Source organism: Puma concolor, chromosome C2 (assembly GCF_028749965.1).
Source record: "Puma concolor isolate L17-30 chromosome C2, mPumCon1.1.hap2, whole genome shotgun sequence".
NCBI lineage: Eukaryota > Metazoa > Chordata > Mammalia > Carnivora > Felidae > Puma > Puma concolor.
Genome location: NC_141675.1, coordinates 4,783,273 through 4,809,254, shown reverse-complemented (window position 1 = coordinate 4,809,254; position 25,982 = coordinate 4,783,273). Strand labels below are relative to the sequence as shown.

The window sequence follows — 25,982 nt, the reverse complement described above, 5'->3', positions numbered from 1 at the left end:
TCTCAAGCCCTCCCCTCGTGCCCCCCCAGACCTGCAGAATCAGAAACCGCAGGGAGAGGGCCCAGCAATCCGTCTGCTAACCGGCACAGCGGGTCACTGGATGCACAATGACATGTGAGAATCACTGCTTCATTCTTTTTTTCACGTGAAAAACATGGACTTTAAATTTTCTTTTTAGTTTTTCTGTAAAAAAAAGGTTTTTGTTTTTTTTTTTTTACCTCATTTCCAAATCTTCATTCTCCTGTGGTACAAATTTGTACAAGGCAACATAGGTGTTCATCGGTAATGGTTCTTTGGAAAGAGATCCCTGAGAGAGAAAATTAAAAAAAAAAAAAAAATGAGAGAAGGAAGGAGGAAGAAACTGGGAGAAGAAAGAAACTAGAAAATGAGTAAGTGAATGCAACGTAATTCCAGCGTACGGATTGTAAATGTTAAAATATCTAACCATTATTAAAGGCTTTGTTTCCACCAGAGGTCTATTGTACATTTCTTAGCTAGGTTTGCTTTCATTTGTCAGAAATAAGTACAGATTTCTTCAAATGAATTTTTCCTTTGCTATAGTTGGTCACGAGAGGTGCCAGGTTTGGGCCCAGGAAGGGGGATATTGGCTTTATAGAAACAGGGACATAAGAAGAGTAGTAAACAACTTTCACTTCCTCAAATGGATTTCACTTCCTCAATTAGCCTAAAATTTGGTATCTAGCCTATCAAAGGGGCTAAGGTATATCCACCTGGCAGTTAGTTCATGCACGTTGTGGAAAAAACATGGTTTTTGGCATCAGCTTGATTTAGTTGCTATCATAGAATCAGCATATCCTATGAACCTTGCACTAATGATAATAAAACTACCCTTCTGATAGTTTACTCTGTGTGCCAGGCATTATGTTAACATGCATTAGCATACTTGAACCTCCCAACAGCCCCCAATTGTTGTCCCCAACTTGGAGATTATACAAGAGTCTTACAAGCGGTATATAAATATTACCCATTATTATTATCCAAATGAACATCAATGCTACATATACTTCATAATATATACAATATATGCAATAAATGTAAGTTATATAATATGTAAAATATAATTGTGTAATATTACTCTTGTGTAACAATACACAACATGGCATATGTAATATATACACATATCATTATTTAACATATTACTATGTGCATATTAGATTATATATGTGATATACTATTGTATAATCTATTTAAACACATAATATGATAAACATATACAATATATATCAGACATAAACAGAAGTTGTACACAACTGATTCACTCTGCATCCAAAGCTCAAGAGTACCTTATGCTATATACATTTCTGTCCTAGTCTATCCTTTTCTAATTATATAATAATTACATATGTTATATATAAATGAAATAAAATAGAATAAATATGTACTTCTATACTATAAAATATGGTCATAATAGATTCCGTAACTGTGTACCTTACACACTTTATAGTATGTGTCAATTTGTACGTAACATGTACAATAGAAACAAAAAGTATACAACACAGTACTTACCCTTTCTACTTCTGAGGCACTGCGACAGTTCTGTTTAGCGCTCTCTAGTTGTCACGCTATCTGTGCCATGGCGCATTAGGCTAGGTTATTGTCTCCCATTCCACACTCTATCCTGTTCTAGACCTACTATCTTGATCTCGTAACCTACTTAGGTGGCGATCTGCAGTGTGATCTGAGGACCCTGCCTGGTCTGTTTTCTCGGACAATCCCAGAAGGAGGAAGGCAGGCTACCAGCCCAACCGACGAGAGACAGTCTCGGCTCAGCCAACGACGGGCTACTACGCTTAGAGCTCCCAGGTCCCTCCGGTGGACTTCTCCTCTATAAGAGCCTCCCAACTTCCCCCTCTGGTCCCTAGGAGAGCAGTTCTCTGCTTTGTTGGGTGGGATTGCCCGTGGTTTTGTCCTAGCTAGCTTGTCCCGCACTGGAATTTCCTGCTGTTTCTGAAGAAACCCATATACGTCGTTTTTGGTAGAATGATTGTTTAAGGTTAACGCAGCCACAAATACCTGGTGGTGTAAGTTCTTTGCTTGGTCTCCGAAGTCGTCAGTGCCATTTTCGGGATAAGTAAACACTGTAGGAGACAAGAAGAAGCAGGTGCTTCACGAATGGTTCGGAAACGTGCTTGGAAGACGTGGTTTATGTATTCCCTGTTCAACAGCTTCTACTTTACTCCTCACTGCCTTGTCCTCATCCTCAGCGACCCTGCCTTCCTGTCACCTCCCGCAGGATGCTTCCCCGGCCTTCCCAGGTAGCCTTCCGCACCCCCTTCTCTGCATGCCCACACCCCGGCACATGCCAGCTAGCACGCTCCTGAACTTGGCAACTGGTTGTCCGCCCCTTGGCCTCCTTTGGCAACGCCCTTCATTCATCCTTGAAACAATGTTACTCATCTCTGTCGAAAGTACGAAACTCGTAGGTTAATGGAGTGGTGGGGGAGGTATGGCCAACCTGCACTCGAATTACCTTTTCGAAATACCAGATTCTTCTATCTGTTTCCAATGTGTCGGTTCCAGTTTCCTGATAGCTATTTTCTATTTTGCACATCCAAGTTTTAGCTTTTAAACTTCAAAATATGTCCCCCATCTCTTACTGCCAATGCACTGGGGCTGTTATTTGGGATAAAAAATAAACAGTGGTTTCTCATTTAGTTTGTTTTGAAATACGTCCTTCTCTTCCTTTCGCACGTAAGCAGCCACTCTGCGGTCTTTAGTAAAGAACAAAGCTTCCCCAAATGGGCAGGACGGTTCACTGTCCACAGGCACAGCTATGGGAGGTGCTCGATGGGTACTGGGGGGAGGGCTCTGCCTTAGCTAATTCGGTCAGTCACATTTACCTCAGTGACACAGTGTGATGGCCTTATCCTCACCGCGTGGATCTGCCTCAAACAAAAATGTGGCAAACGTTTCCAAGTTTGCACAATGGAATTTTGGTGTCTAAATTAACCTACCGCTTAGGTGACTTAACATTTAAAAATAACACATTGCTGCTTTATTCTTCCCTTTGGTCTCCCTTCAAATGATTTTAAAAAATACCAGTAAAGGAAGAGAAACACACCACAGAAAGCCCTATAATCTATTTCGGTTACGCACTGACATTTCCACGGTCCTTCCAATGCACCCGATAATTGTGATGCAGAAAACATGCTTCAGAACAAGAGCCTTTGTGAACGTAGTGATGCTTAGTAAATGTCTATTCTCCACAGTGTAGTTTCAGAGCCTGTGCAGGAAATTCTATGATTCCTTTGAAGCCTAGACATAAATATGCAGTCATTGGAGGAAGTCTGGTTTGTAGGTAAGTGGAAATGATCCTATGGACCTTCTCTGCCTCGGTATCTGGCTAGTCACCTGACTAGTTTGAATTGAATGGAGGCCAACAACACTTTTCCCTGGTATTATGTGATTCCCTAAAGCCTCAGGGTAAATATTTGATCCCATAAGCATAAAACTGGATACTTCTATAAGAATGTTGGATATCTGAATGAAAAGAGCAGAAAATCTTTCTAGAGAATTCTTGATTGGAGATACAAAGGGAGACTACATAGGGTACATAACAGTTTGGACCGGCTTTACAATTTTGCAATTTCACATTATTGTAGCTTTTTGTTGAATATCGATTAGCCATCTGGTTCAAAATGTGTACCATTTTTGTGAACTATGTTGCAAATTATTTGAAGTGACCCCAAATGTATTTTCAGCTATATGACTGAAAGCATAACACTGCAAAAAAAAAAAAAAAAAAAAGATTTTTAAAAAAAAAATTTGTTTTTTCAACGTTTATTTATTTTTGGGACAGAGAGAGACAGAGCATGAACGGGGGAGGGGCAGAGAGAGAGGGAGACACAGAATCGGAAACAGGCTCCAGGCTCTGAGCCATCAGCTCAGAGCCCGACGCGGGGCTCGAACTCACAGACCGCGAGATCGTGACCTGGCTGAAGTCGGACGCTTAACCGACTGCGCCACCCAGGCGCCCCTAAAAAAAAAAAAAGATTTTAAAACCCATTCCTGTGGGCTACTTCTGAGACATTGATTTGAGGGGAAAAGAATAAGGAAAAGGTAACTATTTTACTACAAATACACCATATACTTTTTACATTTAGTGCTTTAAATTTGTTTTTTTTTTAAATAATTTGGGGTACCTAGGTGGCTCCGTCGGTTGAGCATCTGACTTTTGATTTCGGCTCAGGTCATGATCCCAGGGTCATGGGATCGAGGCCTGCATTGGGCTCTGTGCTGCACGTGGAGGCTGCTTAAGATTCTCTCTCTCTCTCTCTCTCTCTCTCTCTCTCTCTAGTTCTCTCTCTCCCTCTGCCCCCTCCCCTGCTTGTGCTTTCTCTAAAATAATCAAATAAATTAAAAAAAAATTGGTTACTGATTTCACCCATGACAACTATTCAAAGAATATGTCCATTAAGCAGGCATATGAAAAAAAAATTTTTTTTAACGTTTATTTACTTTTTAGAGAGAGAGAGAGAGAGAGACAGAGTTTGAGTGGGGGAGGGTCAGAGAGAGAGGGAGAATCTGAAGCAGGCTCCAGGCTCTGAGCTGTCAGCACAGAGACCGATATGGGGCTCGAACTCACAGACTGAGATCATGACCTGAGCCGAAGTCGGACGCTGAACCGACTGAGCCACCCGGGGAGCCTCAAGAAGGCGTATTTTTTAATATTACAGAAGCAAACGAATCTTTAGTTTCTGCCACCTCCCCAAAGGACTTTCCTCTTTTCCTTTCCTATATTCTTCCTTTTTCATGACAGAGAATAGCCAGTGGTTTTTCTTCATCACGAACAATTGGTTTTGAGGTCAGTATTAAACTAGCCTCATAAACTAAAAGAAAGGGGCAGCCCTCTTCTCTGCGACTTTTCGTGTCCCTGAAAGAGCTCACATCATCTGGAAATTCTCCATTCCTTATCTGTTTGGTTGAGTTTACTTATAAAGTTTGTCTGGGCCTCGTATTTTCAGGGTGCAAAATTAAAAATATTGATTCAGTTCCTATCGTGACTAGAAGCCAATTCAAGTTCTCAAGTTTTCTATTCCTTCCTTGGTCAGACTTCAGTCACTGATATGTTTCTTGGTATCTGCCCCTTCAAAATTTATGGGGGGGGGCACCTGGGTGGCTGAGTCCGTTAAGCATCTGACTCTTGGTTTCGGCTCAGGTCATGATCTCACAGCTTTGTGGGTTCGAGCCCCTCATCAGGCTCTGAGCTGACAATGTGGAGCCCACTTGGGATTCTCTGTCTCTCCCTCTCTCTGCCCTTTCCCACTCGTGCTCTGTCTCTCTCAAAACAAATAAACTTAAAAAAAATTTTTTTTTTAATTATCGGCATGAAGTTGGTCATGGGAGTCTTTTATTTTCCTTTCAATCTCTGTTGTGTTCATCCTTTTTTATTATTGCGTTTTGCTTCATCACTCTCTTTTATTCTTAAAAGAATTGTGACTGTAAGTTTTATTTACCTCTTTTAAGGACTATTCTTAAAACTGGTTAACCTATCTGTGTCACTTGATAATTTCTCCTCTTACCACCTTTTTATCCTTTTCCTACTGCTTTTTGGGGGTTTATTCTATATCTTTTTTTCTGACTTAAGTATGATGCTCAGGTGTTTGCTTTTCAGCCTTTTAATTTTTATTGTTTATTTTTATTATTTTTTTAAATTTTTGAGATAGAGATAGAAAGAGGCATGCATGTGAGGGAGAGGCAGAAAGAGCGGGAGGGAGAGAATTTTAAGCAGGCTCCACGCTCAATGCAGAGTCTGATGCAGGGTTTGATCTCACGAGACCAGACCGTGAGATCATGACCTGAACTGAAATCAAGAGTTGGATGCTTAACCAACTGAGACACCCAGGTGCCCCCCGCCTTTTTATTGTTTAATGGAATACTTTCAAAGCTAAATACTCTAGTCACAATTTAGCTACATCTCACAAATTTTGATATGTAGTATTTTCATTATGACTTAGTTTTCAGTATATTCCAATTTTTATTATGAATTCCTTTTTGACACATGAGCTTTTTGAAAGTATGTTTTAAATTCCTAAATTATGGTTGCTTCTGTATCTTTTGACTACTGGTTTCTAACTCATCTGCATGATAGTCAGAAATATATATTCTATATCATATTAATTCTGTAAAAATTTATGAAGCTCACTTTATGGTCTGCCGGTAATCAATTTCATAATTGTTCTGTGTGTACTTAAAAAGAATGTGAATTCTCCATTTGTTAGATGGAGTGCCCTTTTTAACTTAATTACGATTGTCAAATGTGTCGTCAGATCCTCTAAATCCTGAATCTTTTTATGCACCTGCTTTGCCAATGACTTGAGAGGCATGTTACCACCTCTCACTATAAAGGGGAATGTCAATTTCCCTAATGTTTCTGTCAACTGCTCCTTAAGTTCCTGTCATTTAAGGCTGTACAGTAAGTAGATGTAAGTTTAGAATTTGTATCTGCTGGTGAAGTAGGCATGATCATGTAATGATAATTTTTTTCTCTAGTAATGCTTTTTTGGTCTTAAAGTCCATTTTTCCACACATTAATACAGCTATGCAATCTTTTGCCCGTGGGAGCTTTTAAAATAGCTGTAGGGGCGCCTGGGCGGCGCAGTCGGTTGAGCGTCCGACTTCAGCTCAGGTCACGATCTCGCCGTCCGTGAGTTCGAGCCCCGCGTCGGGCTCTGGGCTGACGGCTCAGCGCCTAGAGCCTGCTTCCGATTCTGTGTCTCCCTCTCTCTCCGCCCCTCCCCCGTTCATGCTCTGTCTCTCTCTGTCCCCAAAAAATAAATAAACGTTGAAAAAAAAAATTAAAAAAAATAGGTGTAGTTTTCCACATTTGTTTATTTATTTTTGAGAGAGAGAAGTATGCTTTGTCTCTGTGCCCCCTCTCCCTCTTTCTTTTAGTTTATACGGTTGAATCTATTTTTTTAATCTTCTGGTGGCTACTCAACATTTTACGAGGTGTATGTTACTTAACAAAACCTAAAGTGAAATAGTACCCTTCATTTCCTTACAATTCATACAAGGATCTTTGAATGCCCATTTCTCACTGAGATGTCTCGTATTTCAGTTAATGTCTTACTGACAGCTTTTTGCTAACATTATTATCTTTTTACGTGGCCAATGTTCACTTGGTTCTTTCTTTGTGCTTCATTCCTTGCTTCTCGGTCCCTCCTTTGAGATCACATTTTCCTCTCTGAAGTACATCACTGTGAAATTTCTTGAGCTGGTCTTTCTTCATGGCAGTGGAGACACAGCCTTTGCCTGAATACGTATATTGGAAGACAGTTTTGTGGCTGTTCCATTTATAGTTCTAAGTTAAGAGTTACTTTTTCCCCCCAGATTACTGAAGGTTCCGTTCTACTCTCCATGTGGTTCCATTCCTTTGCAGGTGATCTTTTGGTCTGCATTTTCTTTCACCTTTGAAATTGTGCGGTTTTGCTAGGATGGTCTCAGTATAAATCTTCTGAATTTGAGGGATGGTAGCTGTAATCGACTGTGAAACATATTAACCAGTATCTTTATGAACATTGTCTCTCTCCCATTCTCTCTTTATGTACCTTTAAAGTGTCAGTTAGATGCACATTGGACTTTCTTGCTCATCCTCTGTGTCTCTTTTACTGTCGTGAATTCTATCACTTTGTCACGCTGGCTATACTCTAAGCAATTTCTTTGGCTATGTATTTCACAGCACTAATTCTCTCCTCAGCTATATCCAGTACGGTAGCAAATCCAACAATCAAATTTCTCTCTCTCTCTTTTTAAATTTCTAAAAGTTCTGTTTGGTTTTCTTAAAATTTGCCTGTTCAATTTCGATGGTGTCCTACTCCTTTGTTATACGTTCTAGTCCATTTTTCATACCTTTAAATACATATAGCTATGTAGTTATATATTTCTTTATTTGATAATTCCAACATAGACAATTTCTGACCAGTCTGATCATAAAAAAAGTTGTTTCAGCTCACTCTTACGCATGGTGGCTCATTTTCACATATACTTGGTGTATTTCAATTCTGAAATCACAGAAATTTCAATTCTGGAAATTTCTCAGGTCTGGGGTTTAAATTCTCTTACTTCAGAGGGCATTTGGGTTACTTCTGCCAAGTACCTGGTGCATTTATCCGAGTGGGCCACTTGAAACAAATTAAACTAAAATGTTACATTATTCTACTTTGCCCATAGAGGTAGTACGAATTCAGGCCCTAAACCCAAGTAAGAAGAGCTTCCTCCTTCCTTTGCTTCCTTTTTTCTTTCCTTCCTACTCCTCCCCCATTTCTTCCTTTTCTTCCCCACGCGAGTTAAGGTCAATACAGCATTTTTCTTTACTAAATTCCTCTGCAGGGCGTTCTTTTTTCCTGGTGTCACTAAAGGTACTTACTTTGGGGTATCGGCATTCTCCCAAAGGGCCTCTCATCACACCTGTCACTCTGCCTGCTCATCGGGTTTTGTCCTCTATTGACCGCACATGGGCCTTTTTCTTCTCCAGTCTGAGGCCCCGGGGGTGTGCAGAGTAAACACTGGTCTTCACCCGCTTATGTCTCTGGATTCCTGCTTTATTATTATTTCTAGACGCTAAGGAATTGCCTTATTTTGCTGCCAGCTCCACCATGCGTTAACTAGAACTTTCTTTCAAATTCTTTTTCCCAGCAAGTTGAGGCGTGTGCTAAAGTGGAAAAAATTTCTCTAAACATCCAGCCCTCCACATAGCCGGGAAGAGAGTCCTTCTTGCTTTTAAACAGACCTTAACCTGCTGTAGACACCACACATCTGGATTCTAGGTATCTGCTGAGGAAGCCATTGAAATATTTGCTCCGTTTTCTGGGTGACAAACCAAAATGTGAGAGATAAAACCAGGGCATGTTAGGGGCGCCTGGGGGGGCTCAGTTGGTTAAAAGTGTCTGAGGCTTGATTTTAGCTCGGGTCATGATCTGGTGGTTTCTGAAATGGAGCCCCGTGTAAGGGCTCTGCACTGACAGAGGAGAGCTGCTTGTGATTCTCTCTGCCCCTCCCCTGCGCACCCTCTCTCTCTGTCTCTCAAAATAAACAAATAAACATTAAAAAATTATCAAAAAGCCAAAACAAACAAAAACCCCAGCACATGTTAAAGGCAAGGATAAATCTTCCAAATCCAAGCTTGCCTTTTTTCCTTTCCGGGCAAAATTTCGTTGCTTTAGTGAAAAGTAAGGTACCGTGGGGCTTTGCGATATCCTCCAGTGGATGTGACTAACCCAGTTTTTTTTAAAGAATATTTCTAGGAATTTGTCTTAATTACGTTCTATTCCCTCTGCTTCTCTTCCAAGAAAGTTATAACCACATGGAGTCATACCGAAATGCAGTTATGGAAGGCACCGGGTAACATCATTACTTGGCGTTATTCGAGCTGAAACGGGCTTCTCTGTTTCCGGTGCATCCACAAGCAGGGTTGTACACAACAACCAGAAACAGCCAGACTTTCCCAAAGTCTTCCATGAGAGAGAACACAGAGACTTCTTACGCTTCGTGAGGAAGAAAGGGCAGGAAGAGTACCCTCTTCCAAGGTGCCTTTGGAAATCTTCCTCAAGGATTTTGACATGACTCTTGGCTGGCAGAAACAGTATCTGTATGCCCTGTGTGTTTTTTAGAACGCAAATGAAACATGTCGCACAGAACAGCTTGTGACCGGAAGCCACGCACTGCTTCTGAAAAGCCAGCACCCTCCTCGCCATGGCCGTGGGGAGGCCGGTGGCCGCCTGGATACACAGGCAGAGTGTTTTCTCTGTGTTGTTTCCCAAATTGCATGGACAGGGGATTAAATCCAATCAAAGGAAAATGTTTTGAGGCAAACTGCTACATAATTAATCCCTCTAGCTTCCAAGGGCACATTGTAAAGAAAGCTCCTGCTGATCAAAGGAATAGTTAATAGATCTCCAAAGCTTTTTAGAGGTTTATTGCTTGCTAAATTCTTCCAACAGATTTCTTTGAATAAGGCTCTGAAAATGCCTCTTAACAGAAAAGAAATGGCAACTGTTCAACTGTGTCTTTCAGTGTATTACTTTGTGCCTCCGTTTCCTTATCTATACAGTGTGTGTGTGTGTGTGTGTGTGTGTGTGTGTGTGTGTGTTGGAGGGGAGAGAGTTGGGCTAAATGACTTCTTACCCTGCTTCTTGAACTTTAATAAGATTCGTGTGCAAATTCTGATTCTGCAGCTCTGGAAATGGCCTGAGGTGCTGCGTTTCTAACGGCCTCTCAAGTGATTCCCAGGCTGCTGGCCCATGGACCACACTTGAGAGCAGTGAGGCTCTAGGCTGCCCCTCTGACACTTGATGACCTCATGGTGGATTGATTAAAAGCAACATGCTTCATTTGGATGATTCCTAAATATGGCTCCTCGCGTTATAAAAACCTACTGAAGAGCACTTTTTGAGGAATCCCCGGGGCAAATAGAGACCTTAACTACTGACGAATGGGTGAGCAAAAGTGCCAGAAACACTGGCCAGGATGCCTGAGGCAGGGAGGTAAGGGGTGGGTACATGCTGGGAACGACTGTGGAGAGGAGAAAACAGGATGTGCTGACAGACTGGCTAGGAGACTGGCCAAGAGGGCAGAGTCAAGTCTGACGCCAGAAGTTTCGACTTGGTCAACTAGCAGAGTGGAGCTCCTATTTACTGAGCAGAGACAACTGAGAGCCAGGTGGCGTGGCTGGGGCGGGCGAGGGGACCAAGGGTCCGGTTTGGGCGTGTTAACGTTACGATGTCGACTTCACGTGCAAGATGGCCAACTGCAGCGGGCGATATGCACCTGGAGGCAGCAAGGAGCCTGAAATTTCAGAGTCGTCGATGTAGGGAATAGTTATTTACCCTGGTTCTTTCATTTAACGGCCACAGCACCTCATGGATTCGGTATTATCATTATCTTCGTTTCGGAAAGGAGGAGATGGGGACGGAGAGATTAGGGCACGGCTTGGAGGCCACAGGACCGCTGAGTGAAGTCCAGCGGTCAGCCTCCAGAGCGAGGAGGGGCCGAGGACCAAATACGTCCGGTGCAGTTAGTGACGAGCAGACCATCGGCAATTTGGCGATTTGGTGTCAGTGAGCGATGCGGGCGGAAGTGAGGCTCAGAGGACAGAGCAGCGGATCAGACTAGAAGTCTTAAAATGAAGGTCTAGGTTAATACCAGCGTCTGGTGGGTCTGTGCTCAGCTGCTGAAGACGTCCGGGGCTGCTGACCAAATTCAGTGGCTGTATCCGCACTGCTAGACAGACTCCTGCGGCATCACTGCCCGGCCGTGACATTCCCCTGGTGGCCGGCACCGTCTGATTCATCTCTCCGATGGTGCTACCAAGCGCTCAGTGAACGTCCGCATTGATCCGAAAGTGCCTCTCTCCCCATATGATGCCAGAGCATCCTTGCCCTAGCAGTGAGCTTTAGCAGATGTGAGCGGGCTTGGTAAGGGGGGGGGGGGGCCCTGGTGAACACTGATGCGTATTTAGGAAGGAGTCGTGGAGGATTCTCCCTAGGGAATCACAGAAACACCGTCCTAACTAGAGAAGAGACATAAATGAACTCCTGGAGCTAAGGAAGCAGAAGCGATAGCTTGTAAGACGGCTGCTGATAAAGCAGCTACGGAGGACTGGTTGCAGACCTTCTGCTCCCAATCTGGCAAAGGCAGAGGCAACTAGTCAAGTGGAAGATCCACCCGAGACAGCACGTCCCCGTGCTTCCCGTGGAGGGATGAGAGCTGGCGGGGATAACTTCCGCCCCGGAGGACGCATTCAGCCCAGGTTAACAACGCAAATCAGAACCCACCACTTTGCTAGGTCACGAGCCACCCTGAGGACAGCTTTGTGACTCACGTACTTTTGCGGGGCATGGTAAACACTTCATAAATACCTTTTGCGTAAGTGAGTGGAGATTAAGAGAGGCTCGGCATCAGAGAGGCTCGGCAAGATGCATCCATAAGAGCTGGTTGTTTCTTTAAACTCTGGCTTAATGTTCTTTCTTAATGTTAGCAAGCAACATACGTAGTTAGCATTCCATGTAAATTTTAGAAATTATCGTAACAAAGGCCTAAGCTATTAGAAAATTAAGTACTATTAATACGGAACGTTTGGGTATGGCTAGATCATACCGAGAAGTTTTTGCGTGTTCGTTATCTCTGCTGGGGAGAAGCCACACGGGAGGTCCATACTCGCCTGGTACCACCACCCCCTTGGTATGAGGTACTTCAGCTGTGTTGGGGAGTAGCTTCTTCCAGAATAGGCTGCTCATCTAATGTAGGTCAGTGGGGGAAATGATGCCTTAACAAAAAGGTCCAGAAGTGACTCCTGGACCCCAGTGTAGCTAAGTCCGCACTTAGTCCCGGATGACAACCCAGGAGACAGAACTCAAGGGAACGTCGCAGTCACATCAAGGAAGTCCATCGGTACTTATGCCCAGTTTGCCTCCAGAATATTGAACACTTGCTAAGACCGAATTCCAGAGCGAGCAGAGAAGGAAGACACCTGGCAGTCAACACTCCCTGCCCGCAGACGTCGATGCACAGTGTGATTCACTTTCGTGCTGGGGCAACGCCCGCCCCCCCCCCCCCCCCCCACTCACCGCTGTTGCTGCGTTTTCGTGAGTCATACCCGCCTCCTGGCCCGTCAGCTTCTTCAGGAACCTCCACGAGATCTGAAGTCTTAGAGAAAAGAGGGAAGAGCTGGAATGAACAAAATCATTTCGGTGGGCCAACTGGGCAGAGATTTTGACATCAGTAGAAGAACTAAGGAAGAATTTGCCTGATTCTCAATGATTGAGAACCCAATCATTGCTGTCCAGTCTATTTGGCTAAATTTAGAAAGGGTGTGTGTTCCCTCGTGGGCACCATGGCTCCCTGCAGGTGTGTTTGCAGGGCTCAGGGGGTGGGCACATGATAGGCGCTCAGTGAGCGTTGCATGAATGTCTAGATGCACAGGTCATAGTCAGCCTTCTTCCCAGGAAGAGACAACAGAGAGAACTCAGAAGTCCTGCCCGTACCCGGTCATGTCAAATTCTCACTAAAACTAGAGCTCTTTTGTAGGTGAGTTCTAAATATAGGCAGTCCCCAAGAGGGTTGGACTTTGATTTTTTGACTTTACGATGGTGCGAAAGCAAGACACATTCGGTAGAAACTGTACATCGAATTTTGAATTTGGATCTTTCCCCGGGCTGGAGTTATGTGGGATGATCCTTTCTGGTGATGCGGAACAGTGACCACAGCTCTAGGACAGTCACCCGATCACGAGGGTGGACAACAGGTATGCTGACAACCCTTCTGTGTCCACATGGCCATTCTGTTCGTCACTTTCAGTACGGTAGCCAATCGATTACATGAGAGAGTCACCAGTTCATTATCAAATAGGCTTTTTTGCTAGATGAGTGTGCCCAACTGTAGGGGAATGGAAGTGTTTTGAGCACGTTAAAGTTGGGCCAGGCTAAGTAAGCCATGACGTTCCGGAGCTTAGGTGTAGTGGGTGCATTTTTGACGTGACATTTTCAACTTATGATGAGTTTATCAGTATGTAACCCCACTGTACGTTGAGGAAGATTTGTATTAATTATAGAGAACAAGATGGAGTATTGAGGGATGCATTACCTAGGTATGAGTTAAATGCTATTGCCCTTGCTGCAAAATTGTTTATGTAATACTCTTTTTTTTTTCTTTTAATACGAGAAGCTATAGTCATTATAGCTTATAGTTGGTCAACCTAACCTGCTTAGGTTACAGAAATAACAACAACATCTCCTCTAAGTGGCTAATGGTTACTGATCATTTACCACTTGCTGTTTTATGTTCTATATGTATATTATCCATTTATTCTTCACAGTAATCCTATGCTAGACCTACCTTTCAGGTAGGGATGTGGAGCCCAGGGAGAAATCAGTAACTCCTCTCCAGGTCCCACAGCTAGTAAGTGCTGGAGCTGGGGTTTGAGCCTCCCGTGTTGTCTCCAGAGCTCATGCACTGTGCTTTATCCAGCGATGTGGGGCAGCGGCTCACATGGGCTGGTGACGGCCTTCATGGCCATCCCATTGGGGGCCTGAAATAGGCCTGGGTGGGAGTATTTACACCACCGAAATTGGCCAATGATACAGATCAGAGACCAGCCCCAGCTGCCAGTTAAACACTTAGGAGCGTACCCCTGATTGCCGATGCCCCAGCTTTCATCTGCCTGGCTCCCTCCTCTTTGAAAGGGGAATTCAGGCGGCCTCAGAGGAGAGTCACATTTTTAAAACAATTTGTTTGTATCTTAACAGAGAGGAACAAGTTTGCCTTCCCAGCCCATCCAGGGGGCTAGAGCACATTAGCATCACCTTCTAGAGACTGATTTTTCTCACAATTTAGCTTTAGGCTTTTCCCCAGCCATTCTTACTTTCATGACACATCAGAAAAGAAGAAAAAAACACAGATGTCACGGGGTCTCTAAGTCACGCATCCCCTGCTCCTTTGAGGCTATTTCTGACCAAAAGTTGCTCTTATTATGTTAATTTAATCTGATGAAACTGAAGAGTGTTCGCACACTAGCCAACCAACTCCCAGAAAGTTTCTGAATCTGGTTTCTGCTGGCCTTCCCAAGCCATCAAGCCTTTTATACCCTAGGACATTTGAAAGCACATTAAAGGAAACATCATGATTTCGAAAGAGCCAGGCAGCGACTTGCCTACAAAGTAAAGCCGGTGCTTGGACAGCTCTGGAAGAAAATAAACGCGTGGGACAGAGCTTTGCTATGTGGGAATATGTTAGCTCTAGGACATAACGAACTGCAAGGAAGGCAACCGACTGAAGTTCATGACCACGTGACCCTGCAGGAAGGAAGCAACATCATTTTAAAGTACCGATCAATTGTTTCTGTTTTCTTCATTGAGGCAAGGTGGACTCTGGGGAAAGAGTGGAGTGACAGATACTTAAGGACAATTTGATCTGTCTTTGTCTCCCTGCAGCTCTGAGAACGACGCCTTCAGAGAGCACAGTTCCGAGAAAATTTCCCGACAGAGCCGGTGGCAGGAAGTTGAAATGGGCTGTGATGAATGGATACCTTATTGACATGCAGAAAACCATGGCTTTTGCCCTCAAAACCAGGCTGTAGGGTCCAGACATGGCTAGAAACAAAACCACTTTAGACAGAAAAGCAAACCGGACATCCGTAAGTTGTCTCCCTGATGGTCTTGCCATTGCTACCATGACTAAAAAATATGGAGGCGGACACGTTATGTTCATTGCCTACGGTGGAGTGTTTCTGAGGGGGTCTCCTCATCATGCGTTCAGCACAGTTCAGAACGGCAGGGGCCAGGGACAGCCGTGTGCTGCTGGTGTGGCCACCTCGGGGCCACCTCTGGGGAGCCCCCCGTCTGCTCTTGCCTCCCTGGGCTGGTTTTCCATTTGCCTTTCCACTAGTGCGAGTATCAGCCAAGCATGGGAGATACACGTGCTGCACGTGGACTGAGGATACGCTGGCTGTCACCAGAGACTTGAGAAAGGCCCATGCGAGCAAGCAGGTAAAGTGGACGGGGGTCCCTCCACTCCGGCCGGAGCAGTTTGTAGTTTTCTTTTAGACAGAAGTCTTGACTCGGAAAGGGTGAATGTGGCCTTGGGGGAAGCACCTTAGTGGCAGTGATGGCCCTTTTCACTCTCCTAACAAAGAAGATGCCACATGGTGTGTGGGGTTAAGGACATGATCTGTACCTGGATCAGTGGTTCTCAAACTTGGGTGGGCATCAGAATCACCCGGAGGGCTAATGAAGCACACAGAGCCCCCAGGCTTGTTGCAGCAGGACAGGGCCCTGCTCTTTATATTTTTACAAAGCTCTTCAGTGGATCCAGATACCCCCCCTCCCCCCAAAGTTTGAGAATCGGTGATATAAAACAACAGAAATTAGAGGCCAATGGAGAGTCCTTGTGTTTGGGCAGCTTAGTCTAGTTGAAGGAGAGAGAAAAATGAAACACGAAAGTGCAAAATACCAAGCAATCTGCAAATCACTGTGATACATGAACTGGTTGCTCTGGGCGCCCAGGGAAAGGGCACCTGACCCAGACCTGGAAGAGAGATGTTGTCTACACAGAGGTAGAAACAAGATGTGGGCAAGGCCCAGCAACACTCCGGCGATGTGAATGGGAATAAAGGATAAGGACATCCAAAAATGCTCTCCCCCGTGAAAAACACAAGAACACGGGCAAAAAGCGTCCAAATCAACTTTTTCAAAACTCCAGAAAGCAACCAGTTCTCTGGGAAGAACGTGGCTACCCAGAGAGCTGCAAAGTGTGTTCAGTGCTGGGAACATGAGTAACGAGAGGCTGCGTGTATCTTTGAGGGTTCTGAGGTCAGCCTTGAAGAATCCCTTGTTAATTCTTCAAGCATTTCCTGAGTGCCCCCTAGGTGCCAGCCCTCCATATAATGAGATGACTAGGGAATGGAGGTGCCAGCCCCCCCATATAATGAGATGACTAGGGAACAGAGAGCCCTGATGTCTAGTCGCTGGGTCTGTAATTTTGGAAAGAGAGGCAAAAGCAGAAGCTTCAATTGTCTCTATCCTATAAGAAAGGAAGTTTTTGAAGATCCAGGCGGGGAGCAATTCATCGTGCTTCGGGGAGTCTGAGAACTCTTCATGGTTTGTGTAAAAACTATGTGTAAAAACTAAGACTAACAAGTTGGTCTTAAAGAACTTCAACTAGGGGAACGGCAAGTCCTAAGATGGAGATGTCAAAGAGTTTGGTGCGTTCAAGGGAAGGTGGGTCTTTAGTGCAGTGACAGGCCTCATATGCCATGCTAGAGTCTGGGCATAAGCAAATCAATACAGTGTTTCAATTAGGAACCCTGCACAAAGAATTTCTTCAAAAGAAGACAAATCTGGAGGTACTGATACGAGTAGACTCGAAAGGAAGAGGGGAACACAGCTATTTCTTGGAAATAATCTGGGTGAGAGATGGTGGGATTCAAACCTCCAGCACCGGGGACAGAGACAAAAGGCACTTTTGATACACATTTCTGAGTTCTGAGCGACAGGACCCAATCACCGATGGTACATCAGTTTAGCTTGGACATGCTGATTTAGAGATTTCTGTAGGACCAGTCTGGTACTTGGACAGGAGGTTAGGACAATAAGTATCTAGAGTCATCAGCTTTAGACGTGGTGCTTGGACCAGTGGAATGTGAACGAGATAACCAGGAAGAGCATGGGGCACAGAATGGCCAAGCCAAAGCAGAGCCCTCCGAACAGCCCTGGCTTAAGGAGTGATTGGAGGAACATCAGAGGAGACGGTCTGAGCAGAAGAGCAGGGTGGAACCCTGGGGGTGGGGGGGGTGTCTAGCCTCTTACAGAGCCCAGTAATCGGCCCCATTTGGGGATGGCCTGGGAACTGCCCTTCTCGGACAACACACCTGCCTTTCTAATGGATTACACCCTTGTTTCACTTCATAATAACAACTCAAATTCAAGGGCTAGATGCTTAATGAAAATAACATAGTGGCAACTGCCACGTATTGGGTGCGAGGCCCTATGCTAGAAGCTTTACGTATACTCTTACTATTAACCAACCCACGTAGCAGCCGTAACCAATGTGTATGTAAGATAAATCCCACCCACATGTACTCTGTATGTTTTCATCACATTGAGCAGCACTTTTACCCTTCTTTTAGGAAATGAGTTAACGCTGCCACAGGGACTGCTGATTTGATGTACAGCCTCCCGAGGGAGATCATGAGGGTCAAGGACCTTAAAATGTCACAACTCACACCTGCGCTGCTTGACCGCAACGTCTGCCGAAACATACTCCATCTTTACTCCGAAATCCCGCAGCGCTCATGTGACTTAGTTGGTATCGTACCCTTCACACGTACGTTCTTATTCTTAAGAAAAACGGTACAAGACCTGTAAGAGTGTATTTCTTAAAAAATGCTAAAGAATGCCACCCGCTTTCTTCTCTATTGCATTGGTCTTCTGTGACAAGTTGTGAATTCTGAGGGTAACAAGCCACGTCCTCCACTTCTTGGTGTCCTCTACGGTGCTCGTGAACTGGGGGCACCTCGTTCACGTTTGCCAAGTAAGACGGAGAGCGGATGGACGTCAGTTTTGTGTTCAGCCGGGACACAGAGTCGAACAAGTTTTGGTTCTTCCCTCTTAGCAATCAGCGGGATGCATGAAGAACAGGGCTTTCAGGGAGTTTAAAGGTGGCATCTAGGGTAACCATGTGGCACCAGAGGACCTGCAATCCTACCTACTCAGCCACCCGACCTCCATATCTACTCACAGACCACAATCTAGGTTATCCTGCGGATTAACCTGCACCCACTGAGGGAGCTGCTTCAACTCAGCTCCTGAGGACCCCTCTCAGGGGTAAGCCCCGCCCTTCTCCCATGATCCACGGGACCCAGCCGGGCAGACCACCTGGCGGCTCATCTGTGCCCGGAAGCCCCAGTCTAATAGGGGATGCGACGGTAGTTGGGTGCGAGCTATCCTACCCGGAACATGCACTCGCAGGTCCTTGCCTCTGCAGGAGGGATGGTGGCCTTCAGCGTGATCTGCAGAGCTGTATGGCATCTTGGGGCATTTTTAGAAATTCTGGTTGGGGTAGCCAGCCATAGGATGATGACAGCATGCAGCGGGGATGCATGGGAACAGTGATGTTAGAGCAAGTAAAATGTAGAAGCGGTGTTTGGGAGGGTGAGTGTCCCATGGAACCAGGCCCCCACTTAATGACACAGCTCAAGCGCCGCAGGGGAGGGGGCAGCTGTCGTGTGAAGCCCAGGGAAGTAACTCATCATACGGAGAAACGACCGAGAAAGAGCTGTAGTTTTGAACTGGGATGTAGCTGGAAGGAGAACTGGACACAACTGGGACTCTCCTGCTCCCGCTACTCGTTGGGTGAAACCTTTCTGTGTGGTGACCGACATGTTGTTATCTATTATCGGTGGAAGGGGAAGGTGGGGGGAATGCATGGACAGTCAAGGAGCGGAGGCCAAGAGCATGGTCTTTGAGGATGAGAGTAAAATGATCCCTGGGTGCTGGCCACAGAAGGGCAAGTGGCCCAAGGCATCTGGGACTTCCCTTCAGAGGCTGCCTGACTCCCAACAGACCCGCCCTCCTGACGCATTTAGGGGGAAACCCATCGCTGCTGCGGTGCCCATGGCCCTCCCTCCCAGAGCTCTGCAGGTGGACCGAGGGAAGAAGGGGACAATTACAGAGGTTCTGTGAGGCGAGTCAGAGCCACTGCCCGAGCTGCCCTTCTTTGTTCTCTGGGCCAGGGAGGTGCCGAAGCGGAGGGTCTCGTAGACGGGGTCCACCTTATTGCCACAGGCTGCAATGGAAGAGAAAGGTCGTCTGAGTGACAGGTTTCCTCAACTTACCATCAGGGATGCAGCCAAGCCTTTATCACATCTCCTGGGTCAACAGCCCTTGAGAAGAAGCCTTTGTGGGGAAGACCCACTAATCCCTGGGAAAATGGAGCTCTGTGTGGTTGGGCTTTCCTGGCAGATTTCCCACCCCCGTAATAGGTGCTCATTGGCCAGGTCCTTCCCCTGCACCCGTCACTTACAACCAGAGCTCTCTGCTCCCAGACACTTCCTGATTCATTGGTTTTCCTCATTTGTTATCTGTCCCCAGGACTCCAACTTCAAGGTTCTTCCCAGGGACCAGCTTTATTTCCTCTAGGGCGAGGTTTTGCTCGCCAAGGTGTGAAGCCTTGAGCGAGACACAAAGTCTGCAGTAGGAGGCAAGTGTTGAAAGAATTGGGCATCACCAGGCCTCGTGAATTTCTCTTTAAAAGCTTTCTGACTTATCCATTTCTAGTTTAAAACTCGCCCCCCATCCAAAGGCAAAAATAGATGTAGGGATTCTGAGAGAGAGAGAGAGAGAGAGAGAGAGAGAGAGAGAGAGATGGAAGTAAACTGAAAGATATTGTTAAAGAATAAATTCAAGCCAGAAATATCTATACATATAAGACATCATCTTTTTGGTCCTCATTAAAGAATAAGTGATATTCACAGAGTTCCTTCCAAATACTGGTCTATCATTTACAATTATTTTTTTTACAACAATTATGAAAAGCAGCCTTTGCTGTTCTCCCTTTACAGGGTCTGACAGGTTGGGTAAAGGGTCCGGACACACAGTTAGTGGGTCAGCGGGGAAGCTGGGTCGGCTCTGTGAGATGCTACACTCCATGCTATTCCATCCCAAAGGAATGGCATTCCCAAAGGAACAGCATTCCCAAAGGAATAGCGTATCAGCAGCCTTTGGGACTTGGGTGTTTTTCAAGCTTCATCAGGGAAAGGAGAATTTGTTCCACCTACTGTATCCCCTCCAGCAAAGCCAACAGTCGTAACCCAATCAGCCAGCAGACAGACGCACAAACACACCCCACTGGGCCTGCGGTCCTGGGAGAACAGCAGCCGTGAATGCGGACCATGCTGCTCAAAACCCAGCTCGGCCCATCAGCGTCCCAACTCACCGATGGGCATAACTTCTTTAATGCATCCAAACTGTTCGTGAATGAGCAAAGGGGAGCTGTAGTAACGCCGAAACCCTTTTGGCTGGAGAGAGAATGAGAAAGAGAAGGGCTTAATGTCACTGATGAGATGGAGAGAACCACACAAGAGCTCTGAAGATAACACCAGCTGGTTTCGCCAGGGGCACCCCTCTGTCGCCCTTTAAGATGCTGGCTTGTCCTACAAGTTATCCCCGGGGGGGCGGGAGGTACAGGTGGCAGTAAGCAAGCTACGACTGCACCTAGAAAGCAAGCCCCAGCCCTGTCCTTCCCTTTCTTGTCTCTCCTCCTTCTCAGACCATAGCAGCCTCCCTTGTGCCCAGACTCCTCTCCCATCATCTCATCTCCCAGGATCCAAATGGACTGGCATGCATTATTTCAACGTGGCTTACTATTGAGGTTTATCAAAATCATAAAAGGCCTGGAAGAGTGGAAGCCGACCCGAGAGGGAGGCCGTAAGGCCCTTGTGTATATGACAAGCTCCCCCCAGAGCCATCTGCCTTGTGTTCTAGACTCTGTTATGTTTTTCTGACCCCTCATTCATGGTCTTTGCTTTGGCTTGCGGGCATCTCCATTGGCCGAGGAGGAGGACGGGATCAGGTGAGGCAGGGGTTTTAGAAAAGAGGATACTGCCAACCAGAGTAAGGAGATGAACTAAGAACCTGACTAATTATATCCCAGTGTTGGAAGGGAATTTTGTGGCCCAGACCCTACTACAAGTCTAGAATCCTCTCCGATATTCCTGGAAGGTGGTATCTTCCTTTTTTTGAATACTGCCCGTGATGGGGAGGGGGGAGGTTGGTGGGAGGAGTGCTCAGTAACCCTGAAAGCAGGTCTTTGGTGACACTGTCTCTGGTTGGTAAGACTTGGCATCTACTGATCCTCAGTCTTTTCCCTGGAGCCACAGAGCAGGATAGAATTCCTCAGGTCTTAAATTTTTTTGAAGATCGCTGTCATAGCCTAAGTATCTACCTCTAGGGTAGACATTCTTGTCCCTTCGACAGTTCTTTGGCCATCCTAGTTTCAATACCCTCAAAAGACGTTCCTTTTAATCAAGGATAAATTCCTTGAGCAGGATAGAATTCCTCAGGTCTTAAGTTTTTTTGAAGATCACTGTCATAGCCTAAGTATCTACCTCTAGGGTAGACATTCTCGTCCCTTCGACAGCTCTTTGGCCATCCTAGTTTCAATACCCTCAAAAGAGGTTCCTTTTAATCAACATGGGGAGGCAGTACTGAGCCCACAGTCCCAAGATGGTGGACCAGCCCAGAATGGGCCAGGGCCATCTGACCTTCCTGGTGTTGGCCGCCAAGATCTGTCAAAGTGGTGTGTCAATTTTTATTACTCTCCCCATTTTTGAACGCGGTGGTTAATCTCTCTCCCCTTCTTGACATCCCCGGTGCTGTCAGCCAATGGAGCACTGAGGTGACCAGCCACCCTAGGTTTTCTGGGCTGACGGGGTTCCCGGGATGCCCAACTTTCATCTTTAAAACACGGACGGTCCCAGGACGTGGGACTTCCGGTGCTGACGTTGAAAAAGTTCCAACCCCGGACAAGCTGGCCACTCTGTTAAAGACCCTGAGCCCTTTCACATGGGGAGCATCTGTCTCTTAGGTTGATAAAGCTCCTCTTCTGGTTGATCATTATGCCAATAAGGAAGCCCGGTTGGCAGCCCTGGGGTTCTGGGGCCGCCTTCCTAGTGTCCGGCTACCAGGGTGCCGCGGGGAGGGACCTCGGGACGTGCGGGGGGTTCTGGGCTCACTCCTGGCACCAGCCCTTACCAGCTTGCCCATGCACCGCTGGGGTGCTAGGCCATCCATGCACTTGTGGTGGAGGCTCATCTTACAGGCCTTGCAGCGCAGCCCATGCTTAGCGTTTGCTCCTGTCAGACACGCGCGAGCTTCGGTTAGGATGCGACCCCCCTTTACCTGGCCGACTCGCATCAAGTCCCTGAAAGAGTGGTTGCTCCCCAAACCCAGGTACTTCTTCTCATCTGTCACTGTCGCATGATGTCTTGGAATGGACAAGATACTGTGGCCCGTTCTTTTCCCTTCTCCCACCTCTTCTACTAAGGTACCAGCTCTGCTTTCTTCCTACTCCCGTCCTCCCCATCGCTCCAGAAAATCTCAGCCTCTTCCATTGTTCACGCAGCTCAGGCTGGTAAGTGCTGGTCTTTCTACCCTTCCTACAGGCCGCCCGTCTCTGTTCTTCTGCATGTCTTGCCAAGCAGTGGAAGTGCTGGAAATTTTGCCCATTTTTACCCGAGTTCCTCTCACAGAGTCTGAGCTGTCAGACAGATTCTCAGAAAAATGGCCGACAAAGGGGGAACAGCATGGTCTATGTGCGAGGGGGGCTGACGGTACTTAGCGTGGGGACAGGGGACTGGATCCGACACCAGCCCTTGTCTGGCAAAAGAGGAAGAGGAGGTGGGCAGCCGTGAGAGCACTGCTACAGGAGTCACACAGCCTCCTGGGACAGGAGGCATCAGAGGACAGGGTGTCATGATGGGGTGGGAAGAAAGGAGGAGAGGAGGAGAGAGGAGAGAGGCACCCTGGGGACCACGCTGTTGCAGTGAGGCTCAAGGCAGCAGGGCTGGGGGGTAGACAAGATGGCTGGTGCGGGGGCCTCAGGGAGCTGGGAGGGGTGTCGGCCACCTGCAGTCTGTGTGTTACAGAGCAGTTGCAGGGAGACTTGGTGAAGATACCAGTGCGGGACGTTTGTCTGTCTCCACTTGGTCCAAGACAAGAGGTGCAAAACAGAGCGAGCTGGTCGGCTCCTAACAGGCCTCAAAAATGGGCTGCCAAAATGGAGTGTAGAGCTCTTGGATAACCGAGCACATGAAGCACATTAGAAAAGGTTGAGGGAGGCGCCTGGGTGGCTCAGTCGGTTAAGCGTCCGACTTCGGCTCAGGTCACCATCTTAGGGTCTGTGGGTTTGAGCCCCGCGTCGGGCTCTGTGCTGACAGCTCGGAGCCTGGAGCCTGCTTCGAATTCTGTGTCTCCTTCTCTCTCTCTCTGCCCTTCACTCCCCCTCCTCACCCCCCGCTCATGCTCTCTCTCTCTCTCTCAAAAATAAAATAAACATTAAAAAAGTTTTTAAGAAAGAAAAGGGAGAAAGGTGGGGGGCTGGAGAGGGTGCCCTTGTGGAGCCACTGAGGCACTGTTACTTTTATCGTGCCCCTTCCACAAAATGAGAAGGATAGGGCCTTCTTCTCTACCGAGTCTTACTTAGAGTGGCATTAAGGAGATGATTTTAAAAGCTTGGCTTCTGTCTCCTGGAGCCTGTGGGACCCACAGCTGTGGCTGTGAACGAGGAATGTTCACACGAAGAATGTTGTTCAAGAAGACCACTGGGGAGGCCATGGGACTCCCTACATCTCACAGGCATTATTAATACGTACACATACCCTGAGACGCGAGGCCTCAAGTATCCCACGGCACCCGCAGCTGACTCCTGAAGCGAAATGAGGAGACCACCCCAAGATCATGTGGGAAACACAACCCTCTTCTCTGCCATTGCCTCCTGGGCTCTTGTCCGGACAAATTCCTAACTGAACTTGTTTATCTGTTTTTGTCTTCCTCCCGTGCACACACAGGGACCAGAACAATCGTTTACAAACGCACTTGAATCACCTCCCTCTCTTGTGTAAACATCTTTCAGTAGGTTCTTCCCGTCTTTCTGACATTATACACAATGCTCAGCAAGGTGGGCAGGCTTTGGATGATGTGGTGGGAGCCCGTATCTGCTTTGATCTCAGGCCCATGCCCTTGTTCGCTATGCTCTAGCCACATGGCCTTCTGCAAATCCCCTGGATGCACAAGCTCTTAAATTCCTCAGGGTCTTTCACACACGCCGCCCTACATGCCTAGAACACTGTCTCTATTACTCTCCACTTGGCTAGCCGGTGAAGAGACCTTTGGGTCTCTTGCCATTTCTTCAACGAAGCTTTCTTGGCAACATTCCCCCTTTTCTGTCTAAATGATCTTTTTTATTTTTTTTTAATTCTTTCTTACAGCACTCTGTTGTTATTTTTTCCCCAGGCTTTATCACAATTATTTATTCGAGAGTTTGTTTATGTATGCCTTTCCTCCTGGGCTGTGAACCCAATGAGGCTCAGGGCTGTGTTTGCTCATTTGCTACTGTGTACCCAGCTCTGACTACAACATCCAATAAATATGTGTTAAATACATTAATGAACGAATTCTCTCATGGTCGCACACGTACCGAAACAGGGGTGATTGCTTTAGATAATGAAGTGGAGTTGATTCATTGATGGTGTAGAAACGGCATTCAAGGGCCGGGAGAGGACTTGAAGATCATCTGTATGTACGATTTCGTTTCACAGATGAGAAGCCTGGGGGTCCAGGTCAGAGGATGTATTGCCTAGTTTCACCTTTCCACTACTTGACCCCAAGCTTCCTTGCTTTAGCGGGGTTAATGTACAGGAAGATATGAATGGGGCTAATTAGATGATAAAGAAAAAAGGAAGTACAAGAACACGATATTCAGCTGGGAAAAGCAATGGGCAAACTCTTGTCTGACAAGGACCCTACAAGCCCTTCAGGAGGTATTACCAGAAAACTCCCTTTGAGCACATATCCTTGAACACAAAGCGTGTCCGCTCTTACAACCACAGAACGTCAAAGTGACATGTAAACAAACCAGAAATTACTGGGGATGTGTGCTTAGTCATAAATACTAGCTGGAAAGCCACTCTTTTTTGAGAGTAACCACTTAGCCAAAAGACTACAACGTCTTCAGCATATTGGACTTTTGAAAGCAACTCCTTATATTTTGTTTTCAAATTAGAGAATGCTATTTGTGCCCTGGGAGAGAATGTAAGTAAAAGCTTTGAAGAGGAGTTATTTCATTGTGTGCTGAACTCTGAGGTAGCACCATTATACAGTAAAGTTTATTTTCCTTCAGACCTGCATCCCATAATTTCAGTTTTCCTTGTCTGTTCTAATACACTCCACTATCTGAATGAGTCAGATCACCAGCAATTATTTGATTTGAGGTGTTCCTATTTCTCCTGTGCAATAACAGGAGTGACTGAAGAGGAAAGCCTGTATTTTGTGGCTCAGAGAATAGTTCAAAGGAATAATTCACATCACTCAGTGGTGTCCGTTTACCGTAGCAAGATACGGGGAAGCTCTGGTCTGACTCATTATTAGTGACCTTCATCACAAAGGCATCACTTAATGGCACCCTGATGCCTCAGTAAGAGTGGGAGAAATACGATTTTAAATTAGAATCCGTCACATGCTGGCTCCTTAAAGTTGAGAAAGCTACTAACATTCCTGGAGCCTCAGCTGTGTCCTTATCATATGGGAATACTACTAAGTACTCCTAGGGTTGCTAATGGTAATAGTGTCAAAAGATATGCAAAGGGGATTGCATGGGTTTAAGTACTTGGAAACATAAAGATGTCACTGGATGTTAAATAAACATGGTGGACCGGCCACACGAGATTTCCATTTATTCATACCAGGAATAAA

At 46.1% G+C, this 25,982-nt stretch overlaps 1 protein-coding gene across 5 annotated transcripts in view; it reads right to left on the bottom strand.

The window, feature by feature from the left end:
• The window catches only part of STAC (SH3 and cysteine rich domain), a 140,585-nt gene that overhangs the window by 26,813 nt on the left and 87,790 nt on the right, over nucleotides 1-25,982 (bottom strand). For all 5 annotated transcript variants that reach the window (XM_086720382.1, XM_086720381.1, XM_086720384.1 and 2 more), the window contains exons 3-8: nucleotides 22,266-22,366; nucleotides 20,449-20,530; nucleotides 19,184-19,299; nucleotides 12,588-12,666; nucleotides 2,035-2,099; nucleotides 219-307 (exon numbers count right to left, since the gene is read on the bottom strand). In XM_086720382.1, the coding sequence (XP_086576508.1) occupies nucleotides 219-307; nucleotides 2,035-2,099; nucleotides 12,588-12,666; nucleotides 19,184-19,299; nucleotides 20,449-20,530; nucleotides 22,266-22,366 (532 nt within the window). The remainder of the gene's footprint in view (nucleotides 1-218; nucleotides 308-2,034; nucleotides 2,100-12,587; nucleotides 12,667-19,183; nucleotides 19,300-20,448; nucleotides 20,531-22,265; nucleotides 22,367-25,982) is intronic.